A 22,972-nucleotide genomic window follows, 5' to 3' on the forward strand; every position below is an offset into this window, starting at 1 on the left:
GAGGGAGGCTCCCATCTCTAACCTGCCCAGTGGCAGTAGCTGAACTGTCATCGCCTGGCCCTGTCATTCTGAAACTTTGCTGTTTAGAGGTGACAGCCGCCCACGGACACACACAGTACACACTACACTGTAGCTCTACACACACACATGCACGCACACACATACACACACACACACACACACACTGAGGGATAAGGAAAGGTTTGGGATGGTGAGTGGGCACTGTTTGACACTTCCATGTTTGACACCTCCACATCCCTCTGCATGTTGTGGCCTCCGCAGGCTTTTCTCGCTGTGTTGATGTGTCCCTCGACCATTTTAGAGGACGACGGATCTATACGAGCCAGCGTGTGCGCGTGTTTCTCGGTGTGAGGATGATGCTATCGGCGTGCAAGACGCAAAATGTGTGTGCGCTTTGCAATTCAGCTCTTTTATTTTATTGACTATGTACTACAAAGAAAGTCAGCCAGTGTTTACTATGAATTATAAATGTAAATGTCCACATCCAAACAGATTTTGTTTGGAGTATAACTTTCTCTCATAATGTGAAACTTTTAGTTCTAAATTTGCTGTAAAATGCTTCCAGTGGCACGAGAGAAGGTATATATTGGACACTGCAGTAACCATTACATGAGTATTTGTGTATTTGTGTGACAGTTAACTGCCTAATTACAGGTGTCCTGGAGTGTGTGTGCCCGTATGTGTGTGTAAACGTGTGTTTAGGGTGTGTTTAAGGAGACAGACGAGGAGGAAGGGGTGATGAGGAGAGCAGCAGGGTGTCTCATCAGCAAGCTGTAAATAGTCCCACCACCAACAACCTGCCCCCCTCCTGGCCTCCACCTAACCACCAACAATCACCCACCCACACACAAATGCACGCTCACGTACACACCCACATTTATTCGCACTGCGGTAATTGCCATGCTGGCTCATTTGAGCTTGTCATATCTCCTGATAAGACTGCAGTATTAAAAATGACAAAAGATTGATACACACTTTCTCCTTCACACACACACACACACACACACACACACACATATACACACAAGACAAGAGAAGTCGCGTGCCGCATATTCCAGCGTCCGCGAAGCAGGCGAGGGCAGGGCTGTTATTACAGATTCTACAGGCGAGATAGAAGAAAAATGTGATTTCACACTTTTGTTTTTCAGAGCTGGAGCAATGAGATGTTGTGTTAAACAAAAAGAGTTCGGGGTAAGACGTGTTTGGGTGCAAACAATGTTGTGAAAGTGGGAAAATGTTTGCTCGGAGGAAAATTAATTATTAACATACAACTAACAATATCTATCTATCTATCTATCTATCTATCTATATATCTATCTATCTATCTATCTATCTGTCTATCTGTCTATCTATCTATCTATCTATCTATCTATCTATCTATCTATCTATCTATCTATCTATCTATCTGTCTATCTGTCTATCTATCTATCTATCTATCTATCTATCTATCTGATGTCAACAACATCTAAATCAACCAAACATCTGCAGGTTTCATAATGTCACAGCTCATCTATAAGCAGGCATATCATCATCACCAGTGTGTTAAGAAAATAGCCTTTCTGACACTGAATATCAACAAAAAGGGGATGAGAGAGATGCCAGAGTTAATTGAGAGCGGTGTAAGGACAGAATAATAATACAGCGTTTGGCGGGGAGAACGAGCTGATGCTCGGTCTCCAAATGGAAGGAAACAGCATGTTCACAGTTCATTACCACTTCCCTTCTCTCGCTAATCAAAACGCAAGGCACTAAAACGTGTCAACAAGGAAGTGTTTTCATTTTTACTGAGAATATATATTTGTCTGTGGGTTTTTGTGTGTGTGTGTGTGTGTGTGTTGTGTGAAGGAAGTAGGGGGGGGTTGATGTTAAATCAGTATATGTACGTGTGTAACTGTGTGTGAGGAGGCAGGCTGCATGTGGTTAGGAATTTGTTTTTTTGCACGTGTGCAGCAGCATATTTGCACATGAACCTGCAAACTATAACTGACCTACCAAGTTATTCACATCACTGAATGACCAACCTCGTTAATTAATTATGTCAAAAAAATTAAAAACTGAAAAAGACAAGATAATAAGAATTACAGCAAAAGTACAGCAAATGCTATACATTGCTATGCCAGATGTGTTTTTTTTTTAAATGCCTGGCTTTTACAGTCAAACTGTAAAAGGTTTCCTTCTTTATGCATCCTCCTATAGGAGGACATACATATCTGGACCCTAGTGACACAATCAGCCTCCATCCAGAGAGCTGACTGGCGGAGAGCCTCCAGTCGTCTCACACTTCAGACAGGCAGCAGGAGGAGCCCAGGGAGGCCACAACTCATTTATGTCTTTCTCTGGGCGACCTCCGGTTATTAGCTGGAATCAAATGATCCAACACATCTTGAGCCACAGGCCCAGCGCAGAGAAGCTCAGCGGGTGAATGACATGAGAGAGCCAGAGAAGGGAGGAGAGAAGAAAAGACAAAGAGAACAGAGCTAAACAAGAACAGCAAAATTCAATTAGAGGATTCTACAGGCATCACGCAGAATTGATAGGTCACAATCCACACCTGAGAAATTAAAAGTATTTTTCAACTCAGATTGTGCCCTCAGAGGAACATCACATGGCCCTTGTGAGAAAACATTCATTTCTTTTAAGGTGGCAGCCGACTAATTCTAACTGATGTTACACGAAGTATGTAAAGATTTTAAGACATTTTAATGCCAGCTCGAATAAAGTGGAACATCTAACCCTAACCTTGTACCCTACACAGGCAGACAAAGCTAAATGCTAATGTCAGAATGCTAACATGTAGCTGCTTTGAAGGTATAACGTTTGCCGTGTTGACTATCTTAGTTTAGCATGCTGACATCCTGCATAGAAAGTCAGAGGATCTTCGCAGCAATTTCAACTCATCCTGAGGGGAACAGGAATGTGTTTGTGCCAAACCTCATAGTAACCCATGCAATTGTTGTTGAGCTATTTCAGTCTGGATAATGTCGGATATCAAAAATGTTTATAGTTGTTCCCAACAGCCCCACTTGAAAGCAGACTAAAAAGCCAGCCGCCATATAGCAGTGGTAGATGTGATATCATTTAAATGTGGGGATAACGAGTAACACTTTCAGACAGTCTCTCCAGGAAGATTGTGATATCGCTGCACTTGGTTGTTCACATAAAAAGTGGCAACAACAGCAGTGAAACAGAGGAAGGCAGAGAGCTAAAAAAGTTCAGACCCAGTGTACCTCTGTATACAGATCGGTGACAAAATAAAGGCAAATCCTGAGACCTTGACGATGACAGTGAGGGGGTCTGGTGGCTCTGTTATGCTGTGGGGGGTATTTTGCTGATGGCTTGGGTCCACTTGTTCCCTTAGTGGGATAAGTCACTGCTGATCAATACTAAGTTATTCTGAGTGATCACCTTCATTTTGTGATGAAACATTTCAATCCTGATAGGAGTTGCGTCTTCCTGGATGGCAATGCTCACATCTACAGGTAAAGACGGGTCCGCGAAGGGATTGATGAGTATGAAAATGATCTTTACCATATGCTATGGTCTTCACAGTCATCAGATCTAGATTTAGCTGAAACCCTATGTGAGATTTGGACTGATTTGCTCGACAGCACCCTCCAACAGCATCATCAAAAACACCAAATGATGTAATATCTTTTGGAAGAGTTCCACAGACTTGGAGAATTAATCCTTAAAGCACATTGAAGGTGTTCTGGCAGCACATGGTGGCCAAACATCTTACTGAAATGCTTCATTCTGGTTTTTCCTTTAACTTGTCACCTATCTGTAGTTGGTCACAGATACAATGTCAAAATGATGTGAGGGAAAGAAGTTTCTGAAGTAACATACAATCTCTCGAGCATTCTAAATAGAAGCTATGACATGTATTTGCAAGACTCAAACATCCTGGATGTATGGCCTTCAGTTCTGACAACTGCATTTTTGGAATTTTGCAACCTTTTAAGGACACAACCGCAAAGTAGACTCCAACCTACAGGACTCCTCAATACCCTGGGTAGCATGAAATGCATTGAGGTACATATCTACATATAAATATACCCCCCACCCCCCTTTATTCTACTATCTAAATTATGTTCTTATTTAATCCATCACATTATAACAAAGCAGATATACCATGTAATCAGTTTAATACAAGCTGTGGTGCTACTAAACTACCTGATACATGCCTATATACTTAGCTTGTGACTAAGGGTGTTAAGTTGAGGCATTCAAGTCTGGTGTTTGTGTAATTGTGCCTGTCCCAACAGGGCTCAGATTCCTGCACTTGGAATCAAAGCTACCTTGAAATTTGTTCCTTGTCATTTGTGCCTTTTCTTTAAACATTCCACCATGTCAGCCACTATGGCGAGGCAGCTAATTTGCCCTGCAAGGTTGTTATTCCACCTCTCCTCCTCTCCTTTTCTCCCCTTCTCTCTGGCAGTTTTGGCGGTATCCTCGGTGAGAGCTGGCCCTCATTACTCTCTGCTGAGTATTTTGGCCTTAAGGCTGTAGTCTCTTGTCCTCCATTCCCCAGTCCTGCTCTCCCTGTCATGCTGTGGGCTCCAGCCTTATCTCCTTGGTCCACAAAGCTCCTGTGGATGTGTGCTGCTATCCACTCGCAGCACGTTGTTCCAATCATCTCCTTCCCACGTCAGTGAAGGCAGAACATTGTGCCAACTTGCCCCCACAAATAGGACAGAAAGACAGTATGTGGTACAAAGCCACTGAGACTTTTGACAGGTTACAGCAAACAACAAGAGTTCTATATATACAGGAACTAATGTTTTTTACTTAGCTTCAACAAGTTAGTTTTTTCTCATTAAGTTGGTAAATCTAAATTACTGTAAACATCAGTTAGAAGTACCCCCTTTGAAGACACATCTTGCCTTGCTTTTCTTTGTATGGCGTGATCAGCAGATACACAGAGCTACAGTTGATTGCAATAGATTAAATGTGGGGAATTGCTGCTGAATGAAGTGAACTATGACACATTCAATTCATAGCTACTGAAAGCACCTGAATGTGATGTCTATTCAGATAAAGACATGCCTTAGATCTTGACGTTGCATACAAATGAATGGAAAAACTGAGAGAAAATCAATTTGTTGCTGCATATGAAAACTCATTGTGATTGTGAAAAGCTCCCAACTTCATATTTGTGATAAACAGAGTGTCACAAATTTAATATGGACACATACAGTAAATAGACAAATAAATTCTCTCGCAAGTTAATCTGCATTTTGCTAGGTCATTTCCGATTTGGCATTCAGCCCCCTCAATCCAATTTAAAGAGAATGTCTAGTGTCAGAGAGAAGAGGAATTTATTCCGAGTTAATAAAAAACAGGCGCTTGGTCAAAATCACCATCGGCAAGTCATTAAAAGTGTGAGAGGAGCCGAGTGTGTGGAAATGGCTGATCGGCTCCTCGGGTGCTACTCACAACAAGAGACCTGGACACGTAGACCGCGGCCCTGATGAATTGAGCCATAAAGGTGATTGGCTGAAATGAAAGTCTGCGCCTCTGAGGCAAAAACACATCAGTTTGATTTGAATACATCACCGTACCGAAAGGACGACATGCTCAACCTGGAAGAAAATGATACATGGGAATAAACAAGAGATTTGCACAGTGGCACAGCGTGAATTCCAACATCAAACCTGGCTGGGAAGTGAGGCAAACCAAGCCTGTGGGATACATAAGCCTTCATTACCGCGCTGCCACTGGTTGTCAGGTTACGGATGCAAGGCCTCGGGTGCAATGTGTGATTTTGGAGCAGCGGCTGCCTGCTAATTACCAACCTAGGCAACATGCAGCCATTAAAAACGCAACCCAGAGTGTCTGCTGAGCTAATTTGTCTAATTACATCTTTGTAACTTATGAAAAGACCTAACATTACCCTGAAGGCTTGCTTTCGGAGTGGGATCTCTGTAGATGGTAAATGAAAACTTTGCTGTCTTACTACGCCGCGCAAGTGCTTCGATAGCTGAAGGCACTGGGAGTATAGGAAAGACTGTGAGGGGGAGGTGGTGGAACCCCCGTTGGGTGATGCTGTTACTATTTCTATATCCCCGAGATTCCTCTCCCATGGGACAGCCACCCACATCCTGCCGACAAGCCTCCTGTTTATTTTTCTCATCATTAATGTGTCTTTTTTTTCAGGAATTTTCAGCAAAACCAATATTTGGTGCCAGTTATGAGATGCGTAGGTTCCCAGTTAGTGTAATAGATTATGACTGAGCCGTCACAGCGATGTGGGCCTATGGCAGCCTGCTAACAAGCATCTGGAATGGGTGGAGGAGGAGGGGAGCTGGGCGGACCTTTCGTGACATGTGTCAATTTACCGAAATTTGAAAGATTGAAACTAAAAAAAAATGTTCTAGTTACCGGGTTTGTGAAATGTGAATACATTTCTGAGTTGAGTGCTCTGTTTGGGAACAATTTTCCTTGGTCACATCTCCCACATGTTGTTGAGCGAGTCAAATCACTTTGTTTGTTAGGTAATAACTCAGACACTCCATCATATCACCTCAGTTTGAATGACAGCAACGAAATGGAGCACATTAAATCAGAGATGATCAGAGATAAAGAGCATAATCATGGCAGGCTAAGTCTGAAAAAGAACAAACAGGATGATGCCATCTACTGCCTTCCTTCCTTTTTCGTCTTCTCAACAGCAAGCAGGGCTGGTTAACTGCGATAGCATCTCTTTCAGCAGTTCAGTTTCAGCATAGCAGCTCCCAGGAGTCAGGCAATGGAGTTATTTTGGGTCCAAACCTCCTGCCTACGTGGTGCTAGGCTCATCATTCGGCCCTTGGAGTACATGGTGGACCTTAGTAGGACACAGTGCCAGTGATTCATCATCATGTAGCCAACTGCAGGAAAGCCCTTCAGAATGGCACATATGATGGCTATATACATTAACCATACATTTTTGTAAAAAAAGATTAATTAATATATATATATGTATATATATATATATATATATTTTAAAAATTATAACCCATTCACCTTTGGGTGTAAATGTATGTATGTTTGTCTCACGGAAGCTTGAAGGGTTATAGTGTGAGAGGATTATAAAGTATTGCCCTTGTTTCCAAAGAACAACTCCGAAAGGCAAAAAGTCATAATCACACTTCAAGAATCTGTGTCTCAAATTTGCAATCAGAAGATAAAGCAATGCCAGTGTGGTTTGTAATCCGTCAGTCTTGACTCAACCCACTCATTTGTGGAGAGCGTGGTGCACTCAGGGCCAGCCAGCGATGTGTCAACTGAAACCTAGACACAACCTCAGAGACCCGATGAAGCCTGCTATCTCTTCTAGTTTTTACTCACCTTGCCTCAACTCTTTCTCACTGCCTCTCTCGCTCTTTTTTTTCTAATCAGGTGAGATTTTATCTGGCCCCCTCTGTCAGTAACCGCTATCGGTTGTGAAATTTCAGAAGGCAGAGCGTGTGGGAACCACAGTATCAGTTATGCTCATCTCGCCCAGCACTTTTACAGAGGCGCGGGCGGTTTCTGAAAAGGCGAGAAAAGCTTCACAAAGAGCATATCTGAGACCGGTTTAACACAAACTGACAGTGGAAATACTTTCATACCCTGTTCAACCTCTTTTCTCTGCTTCCTCCCTGTTCTGTGCTTGTTTACTTTGCATACCAACGCCGCCAGACTGTACTGGCTCATTGTAAGATCGATTTACAACATCAAGAAATAACATTTGGGAAGAGGCCTCCATTTGTATGAATCTGCTGAGCAGATATGGAGAAGAGATGCAAGATGTGATAGCATTCTGGCTTAGAAATCTCTATCAATCAGACCATTCTTAGGCATGAATACACACACCTGAAGGACAAAAAGTGGAGCTGAATGATGGCCTCTCCCCCTGGGCCCACATTATGTGTACTACAGTACCGTTCACCATTCAAGTATATTCTTTTGCAAGCTAAACCGATGCCCTCCATTCAATATCACCATCAAAGTTAATTCTTTGCACTTACAATTGAGCTGGCTGATTAAATTTCAGGGTTCCAATAAATACAGCAAATCATTAGAGCACCCATCACTGATGCACACTAACACAAAGTAATCCCCTGGGTGCTACTGAGACACACTCTCTCAGTGAGCAGAAAGGTAATCCATCTGAGAAGTGGGGTTGTGATCAAAACTCTGAATCTCAGCATGAGCTGGTAGAGTGTGGGTGGTGAAAGGCATGAGTGAAACTTATCCACTTGTTCGACTGCTCTCAGTTTCTCCATATAAATGTGAAAGATTAAAAAAAAATCTTGTTCTGTGTATTTGAATTCTCAAAAGACAAATGAATCATGCAGACTGTGACAGATTCTAACAGAACCCACGGCATTACATTGAATCAGTAACTTCTAAGACCACTGACACATACATATAACCAAACAGCCACATCATATGTTTAGTGTGACTCTTGTGTTCCTGTGTTGAATGCAGTGTTGAATGATATAAAAAACACTCTTAATACTTTTCCAATTAATGATGTTATACAAGAAGATACAGCTCTTTCAGAAATAATATTTAAACAAGCAGCAACTTTGGAGGCTGCAAAAAAGTCACCTGCAAGTCTGTACTACCTCAAATGTCCACATGAGGTTGGCTCCAAAAGCGAGTCAGTCCCCGTAGACCTCAGTGTTAAAATGCAGCAGAAAGAAACATGTCGACATTCTGGTCCATAAAATCTGGTCTTTATAGCCAATTTCCCTGTTCATAACACAACATTTGGATTGGCCGGGAGTTAGGAGGAGTCAGGTATTGCCAAGCTGGTGATGGCTGGAGCCACCACACTGGGCTCTAAAGCTGCTGTCTAGGAAATCCGTGGGAGCGTCATGGAGGGTTGTTCTATCTTTATATACAGTCATAACCTAATTGCTATTTTCATTAGATTGAAATTGTATTATAGATTTTTGTAAATTCAGTAATTGTTCATAATATGAATAATCTCTACAGCATTTCATGACTTTACTAAATATGGACACCGTAGAGTTGACAGCATACAAGTGAGAGGAAGAAGTGCGACAAAGGTCCCAGTCAGACACAACCTGGGGACAGTGGGGTTCATGACCAGTATCCCAACCGCTGAGCCATGTGGGTGCCACATGGGCTGATAACTCTGTTGTGAAGGTTGACTGCATGATTCGAAGCTGTGAAACTAATATTTGGTTTCCTCATTCTCCGCCGTTCACTTAGGAAATCTTTTTTTTTGGTCTAGGACTTAGACCTTCAAGTACTAATTTCTAGTAGGTGATCAGTTCTTGTCCTTCTGATCCCTAGAGGTGCTCCCATGTCTTTTCTTTCCTCCTTCCAGATGCATTAGCATAGCTAGCAGTGCGAGGGCATCGGTGGCTCCATCAGTAATGTCATGGGCACTTTAACATGATGAAGCACGCTGTGGCCCCGCTGGCATGAATAATTCACATTACCACGCGCCCAGAGAGGGACGAGGGTGGGGGTGGCGATTGACTTTGCAACAATGAATTGTGGGAACAGATGTGTGATTTTTAAGGCGAACGGGCCTCTGTTTTGGGTGAGCGAGCAATTTTAATTCAATTTGATATTTCTCTTTTAAAGTGAGACAAGACCTTGAGCTAGGCCAGGGAAAATAAATAAGGTGGGATCAGAAGAGGGAGCCATGGTTATGGGGTGGGAGGAGAGAGGGGAGGAGGTCCTCTTCGCCATCCATCACAATGGCACTTCAATGATTGTCAAATAAGTAGCCCTGTCCAAACCCATCTTTTATCATTATGTATGAATGAATCTTTCTGGGGATCACATCATCCAGCACATGGGAGGGCTCCATCTCATATACATGATAGGGAGGCGATATGGAAATGGGATACATGATAGTAGAATGACTTGGATGGGGAGACATCACATCACTGGCTGGGATAACAGACCACTATTTGATCTGAGCAACCAGTCTTGGGAATAGAAAAATGTACAGTCTGCTGCTTCCATTACAATGGGCCGAGTCTCTGTTAACTTATTGTAGCACATTATTATTTTGTCTACTAATACCTACTGAATAGCCCCTCAAGTGGCACTGACAAATCTCTCTCTTTGCAAAACATGTTCCATTAAAAGTCTTGGAAATACTTAACATAATATTTTCCATCCTTCCAATGCTTTGAGGTTGAGGCAGTTTAACACACAGTACCTCTAGGCCCTTGGCTCCAAAGCTGACGTGAGAACTTTAATGTAAATAATTCAGCAAAGGTGGGTGAGAACTCTTGGCACAGGATTAAGAAGGCTGTGCTTGCAAAAGCTGCACTCAATCCATTTCCAAATTGTCACGGGGCCTTCTAAGAGGCAAAACAAACCCACCTTAATCTCTGCTAATCATACTTAAGCATGAATGTTTCATGTGGAAATGCCTGGTTACAATTTAGAGGCTTTTTCCTCATTCCTGGGGTTACCCTGCTACAATCCAGAAATCCTTTTGGCCACAACAAAAATGAAATGTGATGCAGAGACATCAGATGCGGTACAGTGCACACAGCATGTAAGTAGGAGGAAGCAGAATCCCACATTGCAGACACCATGTTTGTTGACTACATGAAACGCTGCAGATAATGAATTCAGACTGCCAAATTTCTAGATGTGCCAAAAGATAAAGCTGTTATAAACAAGAAAAAAAAAAAAAGAGAGAACAACAACGATAACATCGGTGATTGGTTGTGATTAACATCAGCCTTCTTACTTGTGTCTCAGAAATTCAAATTACAAGCCTGATATAAGCAATGCCAGGGACCAAACTAATATTATTATTATTCGAGACGGAGCATAACCCAACGGTGGAATGATTACATTTGACTTGCAATGATTTTCCCCCCTGCATGAGAAAACAACAGCTTGGAAAAACTAATAGACATATTCCCCAAAGTAGCTTTGTTGCTCCTGCCTTGCTTTAAATAAATCTCATCACCGCAGCGAAAAATGCTTTGATTTCATCGGAATCTAGAAAGCGGAGATAAAAGTCCAACCCATCTGTCCCTAAACTTTGCGGGGTGCAGCGCGGCGGAGAGAAGGATTTATAAGACGCAGCACGGTAAAGTGCATCTGCATCCGCCACACTGCTCCCACTCACATCATTATCCTCATCGCCTATCACTTCCCCAGCTGAGCCCCCTTTTGGAAACAGGGGCTGACACATCGACAGCGGGTAAACACCTTTAAAAGGATCTGACGCCCCGTAATGGAAGAAAAAACACTTCCGTATTGTTCGGGAACCCTGGCGCTGTGCTGGGCTTGTGGAGGAGTAAGCCATTGTCTGGTGTCACCTAATTGGATCAAGTTTGTGTGGAGAACAGATGTGTATGGCTGGCTGAGGTAAACACTGGACTAGAAGATGCCAGGGTTGAAATTGCTTTGAAAATCGTTTCTGCCTCCATAGAACGAGTGAGAATAGCAGAGACAAATACAGTATAAAAGAACATTTGTGGCGCAGCCTGAAAAGTAATAAACACTTTTCCTTTGGTGTGGATTCAAAAAGCTCCCTATTTTCTTTTATTCATAGAAGGGCCCTGCCATATACGTGAGTGTAAGGGAATGCGTGGTGCACCGACATTCAGAACAAGGCTAAGGCAGTTAGCATGGCAGTGCTTGTAGCGCGAGTGATGATCCTTGGCAAAGGACAAATTATACCTTGGAAACCGAGTATTGCTGATCTAATTAAGAGCTGGCAAAAGGTGTCATCAGGGTCTGACAGATTTCAGCCCTGAGTCTTTTCTGCTTGCAGTGAGCTGCCGCAAAAGTGAGAAACATCAGCATGAACAAAGAGAGATGAAGAGAGACAGAGAGACAAGGAAGCACTATTTCCAATCAGGCATCTGCCTCCCCTCCGACACAGCTCGATTTAACCTTGAAGAGTAATGAGATCTGACTTGCTTAAATGTTAGCATTCTTAAATCATCAGGAAGTGCCTCCAAGGAGCCGATAATCACTATGCCAAATTGCTGCGCTCGCTAATTTCATTTCTCCCTAGCATTTGCTTGCAGTTAGTGTCGATTATTCAAGAACAGGCATTTAATGCTGCCAGGTCCCAGGGGTGTTACATTAAAATGTAATAACTTGCAACATAAATGAAAACAAAAACCATTACTTTCTTCCCCCACAACTTTCTTCCCTCCTCCCTTTTCCTCCACCACCTCTCTCCCTTCCTCCCTTTTCAATCTCTCTCCACTCCCTCCCTCCATGGTGGGAGTTCGAATCTAATTCTCAGCCCATCTGGCAGGCGTAATGAAGGCGGGCCGGGCTTGTGGTGCCCTGCTGCCATGGCTCGGCGGAGCAGGAGGTTAGCTGGCAGATTGGGCCAGGATGAGTGGAGGGGAGTCGGGGAACCTGCTGAGTGAGTAAGCCAGCCCAGTTAATCTCCCATGTGCCCCGGTGTGATCGGGGCCAAGGCCAACCACACGCTGAGGGCACAGAGCATGGGGTCTGGAGTGTGGATGGTTTTGGGCAGAAGACTGGAGGGTGAGTGTGGCATTCATTTACATTTTCTGGCATTTAGCTGACTCCTCTATCCAAAGTGACACTGAATAAAATAACCTTCATTCTGAAGACTGACAAAAGACAAACCAGTATAGGCTAAAATAACAATCAATCAGCAAGAGGCTTATAGTTAATCTAAGACATCTACAGCACAACTCCACCTGGGCCTGTAGCAGGCTCAAGAGATGTTTTGTATTGTAAACAAACTCAGCAGCCATAGGAGGCATGGAGGAGTAAATAACAATCATGTGCCTGTTGGTACTGAATGTGTGTTTATGTCTTAATAATACTTCGATCCACAGCCTCTCCAATGATACAAGAGGTAAAAATATCTTCTTAAAGGTGCAACTTCATTAAATATATGTCAGAGAATACACATAGTTAAATAGGTAGATTCAACCACAACAGGTGCAGCCTCAAAGGAAACAAAAGACAAATAGTGTCTTAGTACCATCTGGCACAGACAGAAGGGCATAAGGATTTACATGTGGTCAAACATGGCAAAATACAACTGAAGAAAGGCAGCCCAACAGATTCAAAAAACATACTGGGTAAACTACTAGATACAGTTGCATATGATGTTTGTTTTGTACTTAAATATAATTACCATGCAAACCTCTTTCCCCCAATTTATACTGAGCATATTCTGCAGATTCATTAAGTCATTGTTGTGCAAGTCTTGATATATATTCACAGTATCTCTGCTGAAACCTCTCGCTGCGAGCCAAGCATCGGGCCAAGGAGAACAGCAACTGGGAGGGTGCCAGTGCTAGACACTGGAAACCACATGCAATTATGATTAAGCTTCTTTATCTAAACACAAACTCCTCTCCAATCGCTGCGATCTGCTTGCCGTGTGTGAAAGCACGTAGGGGGGAAGTGGCAAGGCAGCCAAAACCCTGTTGACAGACCTGCAGTTGCAAACACCCGCCTGTGCGTGTGTGTCAGAGTGTGTGTGTGCGCGTTTACCAATATGCTTTACCAAACCAAGCTGCTATGACCCTATGAGGCCATTTTTTTGTTTGCAATCCAGTCTGCAACCAAATGCGAGTCAAGCACATTACAGGAAATGTGTACCTACTAAGGTGCCACAACACAGAGGCACGTCGGCCCAAAATGAAGGCTCTCAGTGTTGGCAAAGTGTGGGAGAGTGAAAGAGAAAGAACAAAAATCTGATAGGTAGGAAAAAAAAAAAAAAACCTCATCTACAACAACATGGCAGGAAGCTAGGCTGACAAAAACAGCAGGTTTTCTTAAGCTGTGCTCTGGCCTCTGGAGAAACCACAACACTGTCATTAACAGTTACTCTCCTCATAAACACACCAGCATCAGCTGGAGGTATAATTGCCCCTGCTTCTCCTGTAATCTTATACCTTACCTGCTGTTACTGTCAGACACCTTCTCCACCGAGAGAGACGGAGAGACGGCGAGAGAGAGAGAGAGAGAGAGAGAGAGAGAGAGAGAGAGAGAGAGCGTGAGATGGGGGGAGGAGTTGTGGTGCATATGTGTGTGTGTGTGGTGAAGTTGGAGGTAGGGTAGGTGCTGCTTGTGTACTGTCAGATACAAGTTAAGCAAAGTAAAAGTAAAGGGGGGGTGGGGTGGTGTAAAGAGAGAAAGGAAAAGGAGAAAACATGCCAGAAAATCAAATGAGTGTGTGTTGCTCACTGAAAATCCCAGGAGCAAGGCTGAGGGGCTCCGATGGAGGGAAATCGTGTTCTTTTCGTTGAGTGATTAGAAGACGAGTGGCAGAACATGACCTACTTAGTATAACTTTTTTGTACAGGTTTCAGAAATGCTACTCATGTAGGTAGAGTTAGAGAGGCAGGTGGGGGGTTTAACCCTAATGGATTCATAGAAACATTAAAGATAGCAGTAATAATTGCCGGGGGGTGTTTGTGAATATGGAATAAAGTCTCTTCATCTCATGACCTCTCAAACTCAAACAAGGGCTTGCAGTCATTCTCTCTGCTCTGGTTTTGCAAACAAAAAGCAAAGATGGATGCATATGATCCTACAGACATGAAAGGTTAAAATGCAAAACAAAATATGAATAAAACATCATCTGACACCCTCTAAAGGCTACAAGAGGAGGTTTTAGTACCTTTAAAATTAGCCCACAAAGTGTGGTAGGAGGTGTGAATGTAGAGAGTCGGAAAAGAAAAGAGAGAGGGGAAAAAAAAGAAGAGAGAAACCTGCTTTCTCAAAATCTGTGACTGAAAATGGCAAAGCATTGTTTCACTTCTCTGCCCTATTACAATTCCGTACTGGAAATCCACCGAGGCCATGAAAAAGGAACACTTTAGCTCTGCTGTAGGAATGGGCCTGCCTCTGGCTCTTCTTAATTTCAGGCTTTGTTTGTGCAGCATTTGGGAGCTCTTGTGGGTTTGCGGGAGACCCGCAGGCCTTTTGTCTCATCAGTAAAGGTGGTTTCTGCTTGGCGCCTGCAGCGAACCTGCGCACGCCTTTTGTTCTAACTCTCCATGCAAGATTTGGCCACAGGTCGCAGATTACAAGCAACACAGCTATCACAGGTACACCGCTGTTTGCTTCCCCTTCAACAACTGTCAGCTCAGGCGAGAGGCAGAATATCAGCAAGGAAAGAGAGGTGTTAAGAAGAAGAAGAAGAAAGCAGAAAGAACAACCAACCGCTTGCAAAAATATGCTCTTTCCCCCCCCACATCTGTCTAAACTAAAATGCCTTCCCCTGATTTTCTTGGGGGTCACTGGCAATGGTGCAATGCTTTTTTAAATGACACAGACTAATATTGCACTTGTGTTGCAAAATTAATAAGCTGCAGCATGATACATCTCCATGATTTATTATGTTCCCTCCAGTGTATAATCACGCTGAATGGGAGAGGGAGAGAGAGTCAGACAGAAGGAGATTGGAAGGGACAGAGCTTGTTCTCAATTGAGACACACAAGACGAGGCTGAATGGACAGGCTTACATAGCTTTGAATAAGAAGTGTGAAACAGTCAGGCACCTAATTCAGTGGGTGTTGTGTTTAGCAGGAAGACGGTGATTAAAATACCAAAAAGTTCAATGTGCAGCGTGCCGTGAAATATGACATATGGAACTGCCAAAACAGAAATAGTTGACGTTCTTCTCCCCCTCTGAAAAAAATGGTTGATTTCTTTTTGAAGCATGAATTCCCCATAAGCATGGTTTATAAGAATATCACACCTCTATGGAAGTCTCATCCCACAATCCACAGGAGGCTTTCTTTCCCTCCTGCCTGCTTCTGGGGGGCTGCCATCGTATTCATTCCCCGTTCCCAGATAGATGTTTGTAATTGGAGCTCTAATTTATGATCGGGCCTTGGTGCAGGATAATGATATGGAGCATTGTAATTTGCTGATGCAAATTGTACGTTATAATGGGGAGCCATAAAAGCCCCAGCAACATCTCGGAGACTTGCCAAACACCCTGAGCGTTCATTACAGCCCTCATTAAAACATCCATGTCGGCACTGGGAGCTCTTACAAATGGAAGGAGCATGTAATTGCTGCTTGATTGTGGTATATGTAACATATGATAAAGTGGAATTACCACTTTATTTGTCTACAGTGTCCGTGAAACTTAATGGGGAGAAAGCCTGCAGTAAACAAATCCTCAGAGCATTGTTTGATTGTTACATTATAGGGCTATTTGTTTAAAGTGGGGCAAATGTGAGTTAGGGGACAGTGCATCCAGGACAAACTAAGAATGATGATAATCAAGGTTGCGCTTAGGGGGATAAAAGTAATGCTTTTACCCATGAGAGCCTGTGTTTCATTTGGACTAACTCGGGTGATAGCGCAGAGCTTCGTCTGGGAATACATTAACTGGATTTAATATAAGAAAAGATCAGTATTGTTCTTTTTTATTACCAGGCACCAAAGTCATCACCATGCATTTGCTTTAAGGATGGTGGAAGCAGACAGAAAAAAGTTAGAATGAACCATTAAAGTCTCCTCCGATGAAAAAATATTTTGTACTAATGTCAGTTTGGGCCATTGGGGTATAGCTTCTGGTAAATTCCAATCGTTGATCTCAATTCAGTCTTAACAAATAGGGTATGTGGAACGCGGTGAAGCTGAACGTCCCAGCTTTTAAGCAGTCTTAAGAGCAAAGCCAAGTGGCAAAACCAATTAAGAGTTCATTTAGAGCAACTGAACTATGCTGGGGCTGTTTTTTTTGAAGCCCGGTCAACACTAATTCACAGTGTCGCCTTTTTATTCAAATGACCTCTCCCAGAGTCCCATTTGTGTTTGGTGCCGTTCTAATGCATCTCCATTAGAACAAAACCTGAGCTGCATTGCTGAAAATGAAGTTTCCCTCCTCAACTCTGAATGATAGCAGGCCTCTATCATCAGAGCTCTGTGTGCTCAGCCACTGGAAAAGGATTTTCAACCGTGCCATTCAGCCGGGGCCCCAGAAGCCTGCAGCCTTTATCTGCAGACCCGTTGATTGATGTGTTGTGGGCCCTGCTGTGGTTAACAGCAATTTTTATCTGTTGCTAGCGGCAACAGCTCAGGTCCCTGGTGCGCAGAGAGCAGCAGGGCCCAGGATCTGAAGCCGGACCGCACACGGGGATAAACAAATAGGTTTTTTAAGGCGGACAGCCCTCATAGAGAGGCCCCTGACAGGCAGCGCCCCACCCCAAGGCCAGGACAATGTCAGGGCCCCAGCCCACTCCTGCTGGGCTCTTGGTTTCTTCCACTAATTTTCACCATGTGCAGAGCCGGTGGTACGGAGACACCTGCACAGCCTACTGAAAAGTAAGCAGAGCCAGAGAGACAGGGAGCGGCAGATGGAGAGATATACAGAGAGTCACAGAGACGCTCACAATGGGGCAGTTAAGAGATTTCATTTAGTGCAAGCGAAGAAGCCTTCCTGTTTTAACAAAAAAAAAATAAAAATCTTGCCACAAAAACGATTCCAAGTATAAGATATAATTTACAACCAATTTCCTTTTCAGTTGCTGTGTTTAGAATTTAATCCAGTGAATCTGTGTCGCTTTGTTAAATAAAGCGTGAAGCTTTTAATGGCTTCTATTATAATTAAGTGACATAATCCTTGTATTTGATAAAGATCTTGTGAAAAGCCTCGTCACTCAGACAAGGAAGTGTATTTGTCACAATGTGGAGGTCGCGAATGCCAAATCAATTAAAACAAGGCTATTTAAGAATGCACACATGACTCTGAGACTGCTCTGTAGACTCATTTAGCGTTTAACGTGATTATGACAACCAGAGCAGGGGAAATGAAGAACGGGTGTATCTGAGAGCTCCGAGCACTCTTGCTCAACCCAAACACTCCGGCTAAGGTTTTACTCTCTGACATCGCACAGATAAACCCTCCCAAAACAGACTAGTCAGATTAAACTGTCACAGACAAAGCTCTATGCTTTTATCGTCCGTGAAAACATGAGCCATAGCTTGGCCTTGGGTGGTTTCAAAAGATGGGGGGTGGGAGACTGAGGCTCAATCACTTCATCTGAAAGGAAAGGGTGGTGTGTTGTCTTTTTCGCTTAGCTAAAACGTCTCCTCCTCTATACAATACATGCAGCCCAGGGGTAGCGACAGGATGGGCAGATATGCGGTGAGATTTTTTGACATTTTTCCTGTCTCTTGCAGCACGTATCTCCCAGGCGCAGAGGGGGATGTTGGGTTCTTTATCAAGGAGCCCCTGAGAGGATGATAAATCGCCAGAGCCCAGACCCATCTCCACTGGAACAACAAGCAGGTAGCGGCGCAGGAAACAAGCCACAGATATTGTCTCCCAAACATAGCCGAGGCTATAATGAAGCCTGCACAAAGCAGACAGGAGAGAGCTGGCCTGATAAACAATTCCATATCCAGTCTTCCACAGAGAGCTAGATAGCAAGTCTCAGTCCTGCTGCTGCATATCAGTGCTGGACTCAACGCTTCAGAGATTAGTCCTCACCCCTGAATGGGGGAGGATGAAGGGTTGGTGAAGGGCAGGTGGTTGAAAGTAACTGCATGTCTGGCAATGCGACTGGATAAACATACCATGTTAGTAACCTAAGACGGTTTGTAGTTTTCTATTGGGAGAAATCAGTTTATTGAGACAGAGGAAGAATCCGTTATGACATAAAATGCCATATGTTATATTTACTGTGTGTATTTTAATATGTTTTATTCATATCATGATTTTATTACAAAGCTAAGTTTTATTGTTATAATATCTGTCTTGTGCTACAACCTGCCAAGGCCAGTTCAGTGTTTGTTGTTATGGCAATAAAGTTAACTCAGATTACTTACTACTAGTGATGCACGATATTAAAATTTCTGGCCGATACCGATATTGATATTAAGATTTCTGATATCACCGATAACCGATATTGCACATGTCGATATTCAATTTTTGTTCACACCAAATGAGTATAAGTGAGCACTGTGAGAAGGTGAAAACTATTCAAAAGAAGCCCAATACCAAATTAGACCACATAGTCTTCTTTGTTATGTAACAAAAGTAAAACATATTTAAATAATAATTGATCAGATTGGTATAGCGCTTTTCTGGACACTCAAAGTCGCTTTACACTGTCGGTTATTCATTCCCACACATTCATTCTGGAGGTGATAAGCTACGATTGTAGCCACAGCTGCCCTGGGGCAGACTGACAGAGGTTTGGCTGCCACTCTGCACCCCTACGGCCCCTCCGACCACCACCTCAAACAATCCATTCATACGCATTCACAACAGGCAAGGTGGGTAAAGTGTCTTGCCCAAGGACACAATGACCATGACACAGGTTACAGGGCAGAATTGACCCGCCGACCTGCCGATCATTGACTGACTCTCTCTGCCACCTGAGCCACAGCCGCCCCAAACATATTTTAACATATGTAACGTTCAAGTCCAGGACGATTTAATAAAAACATCTGTGAAATAGCAGCAATGTTAAATGTAGAGACGAAGGCGCTGATGTTAGACAATCACTGGTTTTTCACATCAGCTAAATTTGTCCATCAGACCGATACTGATATACCAGAAAAAACACGAATATCAACTGATACCGATGTGGTCGCCGATATATTGTGCATCCCTACTTACCACCTACTTACCAAAGGGATCAATAAAGTTCTATCTAATTTAATCTAATCTAATCTAATCCAATCTAACAACTCATGATGGGGTGTGGTTCATTCAATTATTGCTGCATTACACCAGCTATCTCAGGTATGACTATACAAAGGAACTAAATTGACATTCACATTTTAATTAGTTTTCTATTATTGTATGTGCGGTCTATACAGACAAAGTGTGAAGAAACACTAACAAAAGGAACTTCAGTGTTTCTGTGTTTAACTGTATTCACCTTAGCAGGAACAAAAGTGAACAGCTAGTATTTTTATTTTTAGCACCCTTGACAAATGGCTGTCAGGCAAATGTGGGAAAGAAACAAGAAAAAAAAAAAGGATAAAAAACCCCAAAACATTTATGCATTTATCTGGAACCATTTGCCACTAAAACTCTAAAGTATGAAGACACGCCAGCAATAATTATCTATCATGAGCAGCATCGTTTTAAAATGTATTGGCATCAACTCAGAAACTCAGAAACTGATCAGAATTAATAAACCACTTTGTACCAGGCAAAATCTTAGCACTTATTTCCTTTGTCACCTTTGTCTCAGATCAAAAAGTACAATCAAGGAAAGGAAACATTCAACTTATATTAATACACACGTTTGCATGTACACTGTTAGATGAATTAAGCTGACAAACAACTTGATCTGCATGCAGCAGCCAAAGCATTTTAAGACATAAAGGTATTTTTTAATGTCCAAAACACCCTGCAATGGCTCCAGGGGCTTCAATTTCCCTTGTACATCAGGTTGGCACTAAAGTGCAGAAACTTCCTTTACATTCTTATGTAAACCATTTAAATGAGGCCATTCAAGCCTGGCAGGCAACATAAGAAGGGAGACATATGGAAGCATAAACAAGAAGAGGCGGTTTCTCCCATAGAATTCAATAAAACAAACTGTCAAGTGAGATTCCTCTTTTAAACTGTTAGTGCCTTGTGACAAACAACCAGGCCACATCCAAAAGCAGGATTTTCTTTTATTGTTTCTGGGGAAGCAAATATGTAGATGGTGATCAGCACCTGAGGCCAACCATCAAACAGCTCGTTTGTGCTATTGGTAGCCAGTGGCAATGACTGCGCCTTTACGTCCGCCTCGTTGACCCTTTACCCCTTACAACCAGCCCTCCACTTAGAAACGTAGCCATCATCATCCTCTTCCAACAGCCATTACGCTCTATCCAGCCCCTGGTCTTCTCTTCGCCTTACCCCTCCTCCCATACCCACTCTGCCTCTGCCTGGCAGCTCCCTGGAGCCCCCCCTGACCCCATACCCCTTGCCCCCCCTTTCGAAACCATCATACTGTAAAGCCTGAAGCACTTACAGATAAGCAGCCCCCAGAAATCAAGCGGGCCCAGCAGCAGAGCAGATTGAGAGTCAGAGCTCAGTACCCAGGAGGTGCCTGGGGGCTACAAACGCTGCAGATAGCACCATCGGATAGCCAGAGAGGGGAGCCAGACAACATGAAACTTCCTGCCCTGGTTACTGGACTTTCCTCTGCTTGCACAATGCCCTTGCCTCCCACACCACCACCTCCAAGCCAACTAGACCTCCATTTCTGCCCTCTCCCTCTCTGACTCCCTCCTTCTTCCTTTCAGATAAAGAGAAGGCCTCGTTCCCTGCCGACTCAAACTGGCAGCTCGAGCCAAAGGGCTCCACAAGCTTTTTTGGAAGGTCTTGTTTGTTTTCATCCATCTGTGAGTATGCGGCCACTGGGGAATAGGAATGTGACATGTTCTATTAAAACAACATAAAAAAAAAAAGATCGCACAGAGATCAATGTCTTTTGAAGTTAAGCTTTGTTCAGTGCTTTAACTGTAGTCCTTTGAGGCAGATTAAGGATGACAAACCATTTATAGTTGTTTTGTTTGTCGGGATGATTGCTTCCAAGCTGCAATAAGAACTGCCATATGCCACTCATCAGCTAAAAGTAGCACACTTTAAAGAATGTTCCTCTTATGAGTTCCCCTTTAAGCAAAGGACATAAAGGACGACCGCTGTCTGTATTACCCAGAGACTAGACACATCATTGAAACAATGAGAGGGGAAGAGCGCAAATTTACAGTTCGAGAACGCACTGGGGCAAGGCAACAGATGCTTTCAAGGGATAAAAATAGTCCTGCGCTGACAATTTCTGAGCTAGTGTATGTTCGAAAGGATTGGGCTGACGTTTTGCAAGGCATCACTAAATATTCCTCTCGGGCACATTTACCTTGAACAACGCTCTGCATGTTGTATGATAAAAACCATCTCACTGACTCCTATTAATGCACAGTCGGTCCCAACAAATCACATTTTTAACTGCTATGGATCTTCCTGAAGGCGTAGACGTATATGCACGTCTGCGGTGGTGAGGATTGGTATTTATAGGATGGAAAGCAAAAGGCTTTTAGGCATATTGTCAGATATGTGAGCAAAAGGATCCTCCACTGACAGTCACTGGAGGAAGATATAAAACATTGACAGCCAAATTGCAGCACTGGCGAACGGCGCTGATCGATGCCAATAAAACGAGGCTCTTTTCACCAAGGTAGCGCAGGACACCTTCCCGCAATTTAATCAGTCAGTCAGCCAGAATTAATGTTCCTAATATCATGATTTCTCCATTACTCTATTTAACATAATTAAAATGTCGAGCGCCGGGGCCATAAAGCGGGTCGTTGGAGATTGTAATTCTGCCGTAAAGCTATGAAGCATGAAAATGTCACTTACCGAGTAGCCGCGGCCTGACAGCGAGTGAGTGGAACTCTGTAGGGAGAGAGAGGAGAACAGGGATGACCTTTAAGGAGCGTTTCACTCGCTCACACAGACATGATGAAGCAGCGTCGCTTTAATATCAATATTCACGTTAACCTTTTACCCGCCCTGCCATGTACCCCGCGCCTGCACACATCACTCCCATTCATTCTGGGATGCACAATGGGGGTAGTTGAGTGGCACTCGCGCTGAAAACAATCACTCATACCCTGCTGAGGGACTGACTTTGGGTTGTCTTGGTAAAATTAGAATTGCGCACAACAGTCTTCCGTCTGTGGAAATGCGTCATAAGGATAGTGAACTGATTCTGAGGCTCAGAGGTGCGTGGTTGCCTTTATGAAGCAACTATGTTTTCATAATGTGTTCTGACTTTTTGTTGACAAAATTATTTGCAATATTCCCATAGTTGGTTGGTTAATGGTTTCACAATAGTGGTTATGTGTTGCAGCGTAGGTCAGAATTGAGTGTCACCATTTTCTTAAAATTACTTGTTTCTGTGCCTTCAAAAGTGCCATTTGACATTGACAGACACATGGAAAGGAATCCATCACTTGCATCAGTAGATAAAGTGATAAAACACACCTTGATAT

The 22,972-nt window shown here is 43.2% G+C and overlaps 1 protein-coding gene across 2 annotated transcripts in view; it reads right to left on the bottom strand.

The window, feature by feature from the left end:
- The window catches only part of fbrsl1 (fibrosin-like 1), a 311,753-nt gene that overhangs the window by 138,962 nt on the left and 149,819 nt on the right, over positions 1-22,972 (bottom strand). For both annotated transcript variants that reach the window (XM_008282164.1, XM_008282163.1), the window contains exon 4: positions 22,338-22,373. In XM_008282164.1, the coding sequence (XP_008280386.1) occupies positions 22,338-22,373 (36 nt within the window). The remainder of the gene's footprint in view (positions 1-22,337; positions 22,374-22,972) is intronic.

This window comes from Stegastes partitus, unplaced genomic scaffold (assembly GCF_000690725.1).
Source record: "Stegastes partitus isolate 25-593 unplaced genomic scaffold, Stegastes_partitus-1.0.2 Scaffold261, whole genome shotgun sequence".
NCBI lineage: Eukaryota > Metazoa > Chordata > Actinopteri > Pomacentridae > Stegastes > Stegastes partitus.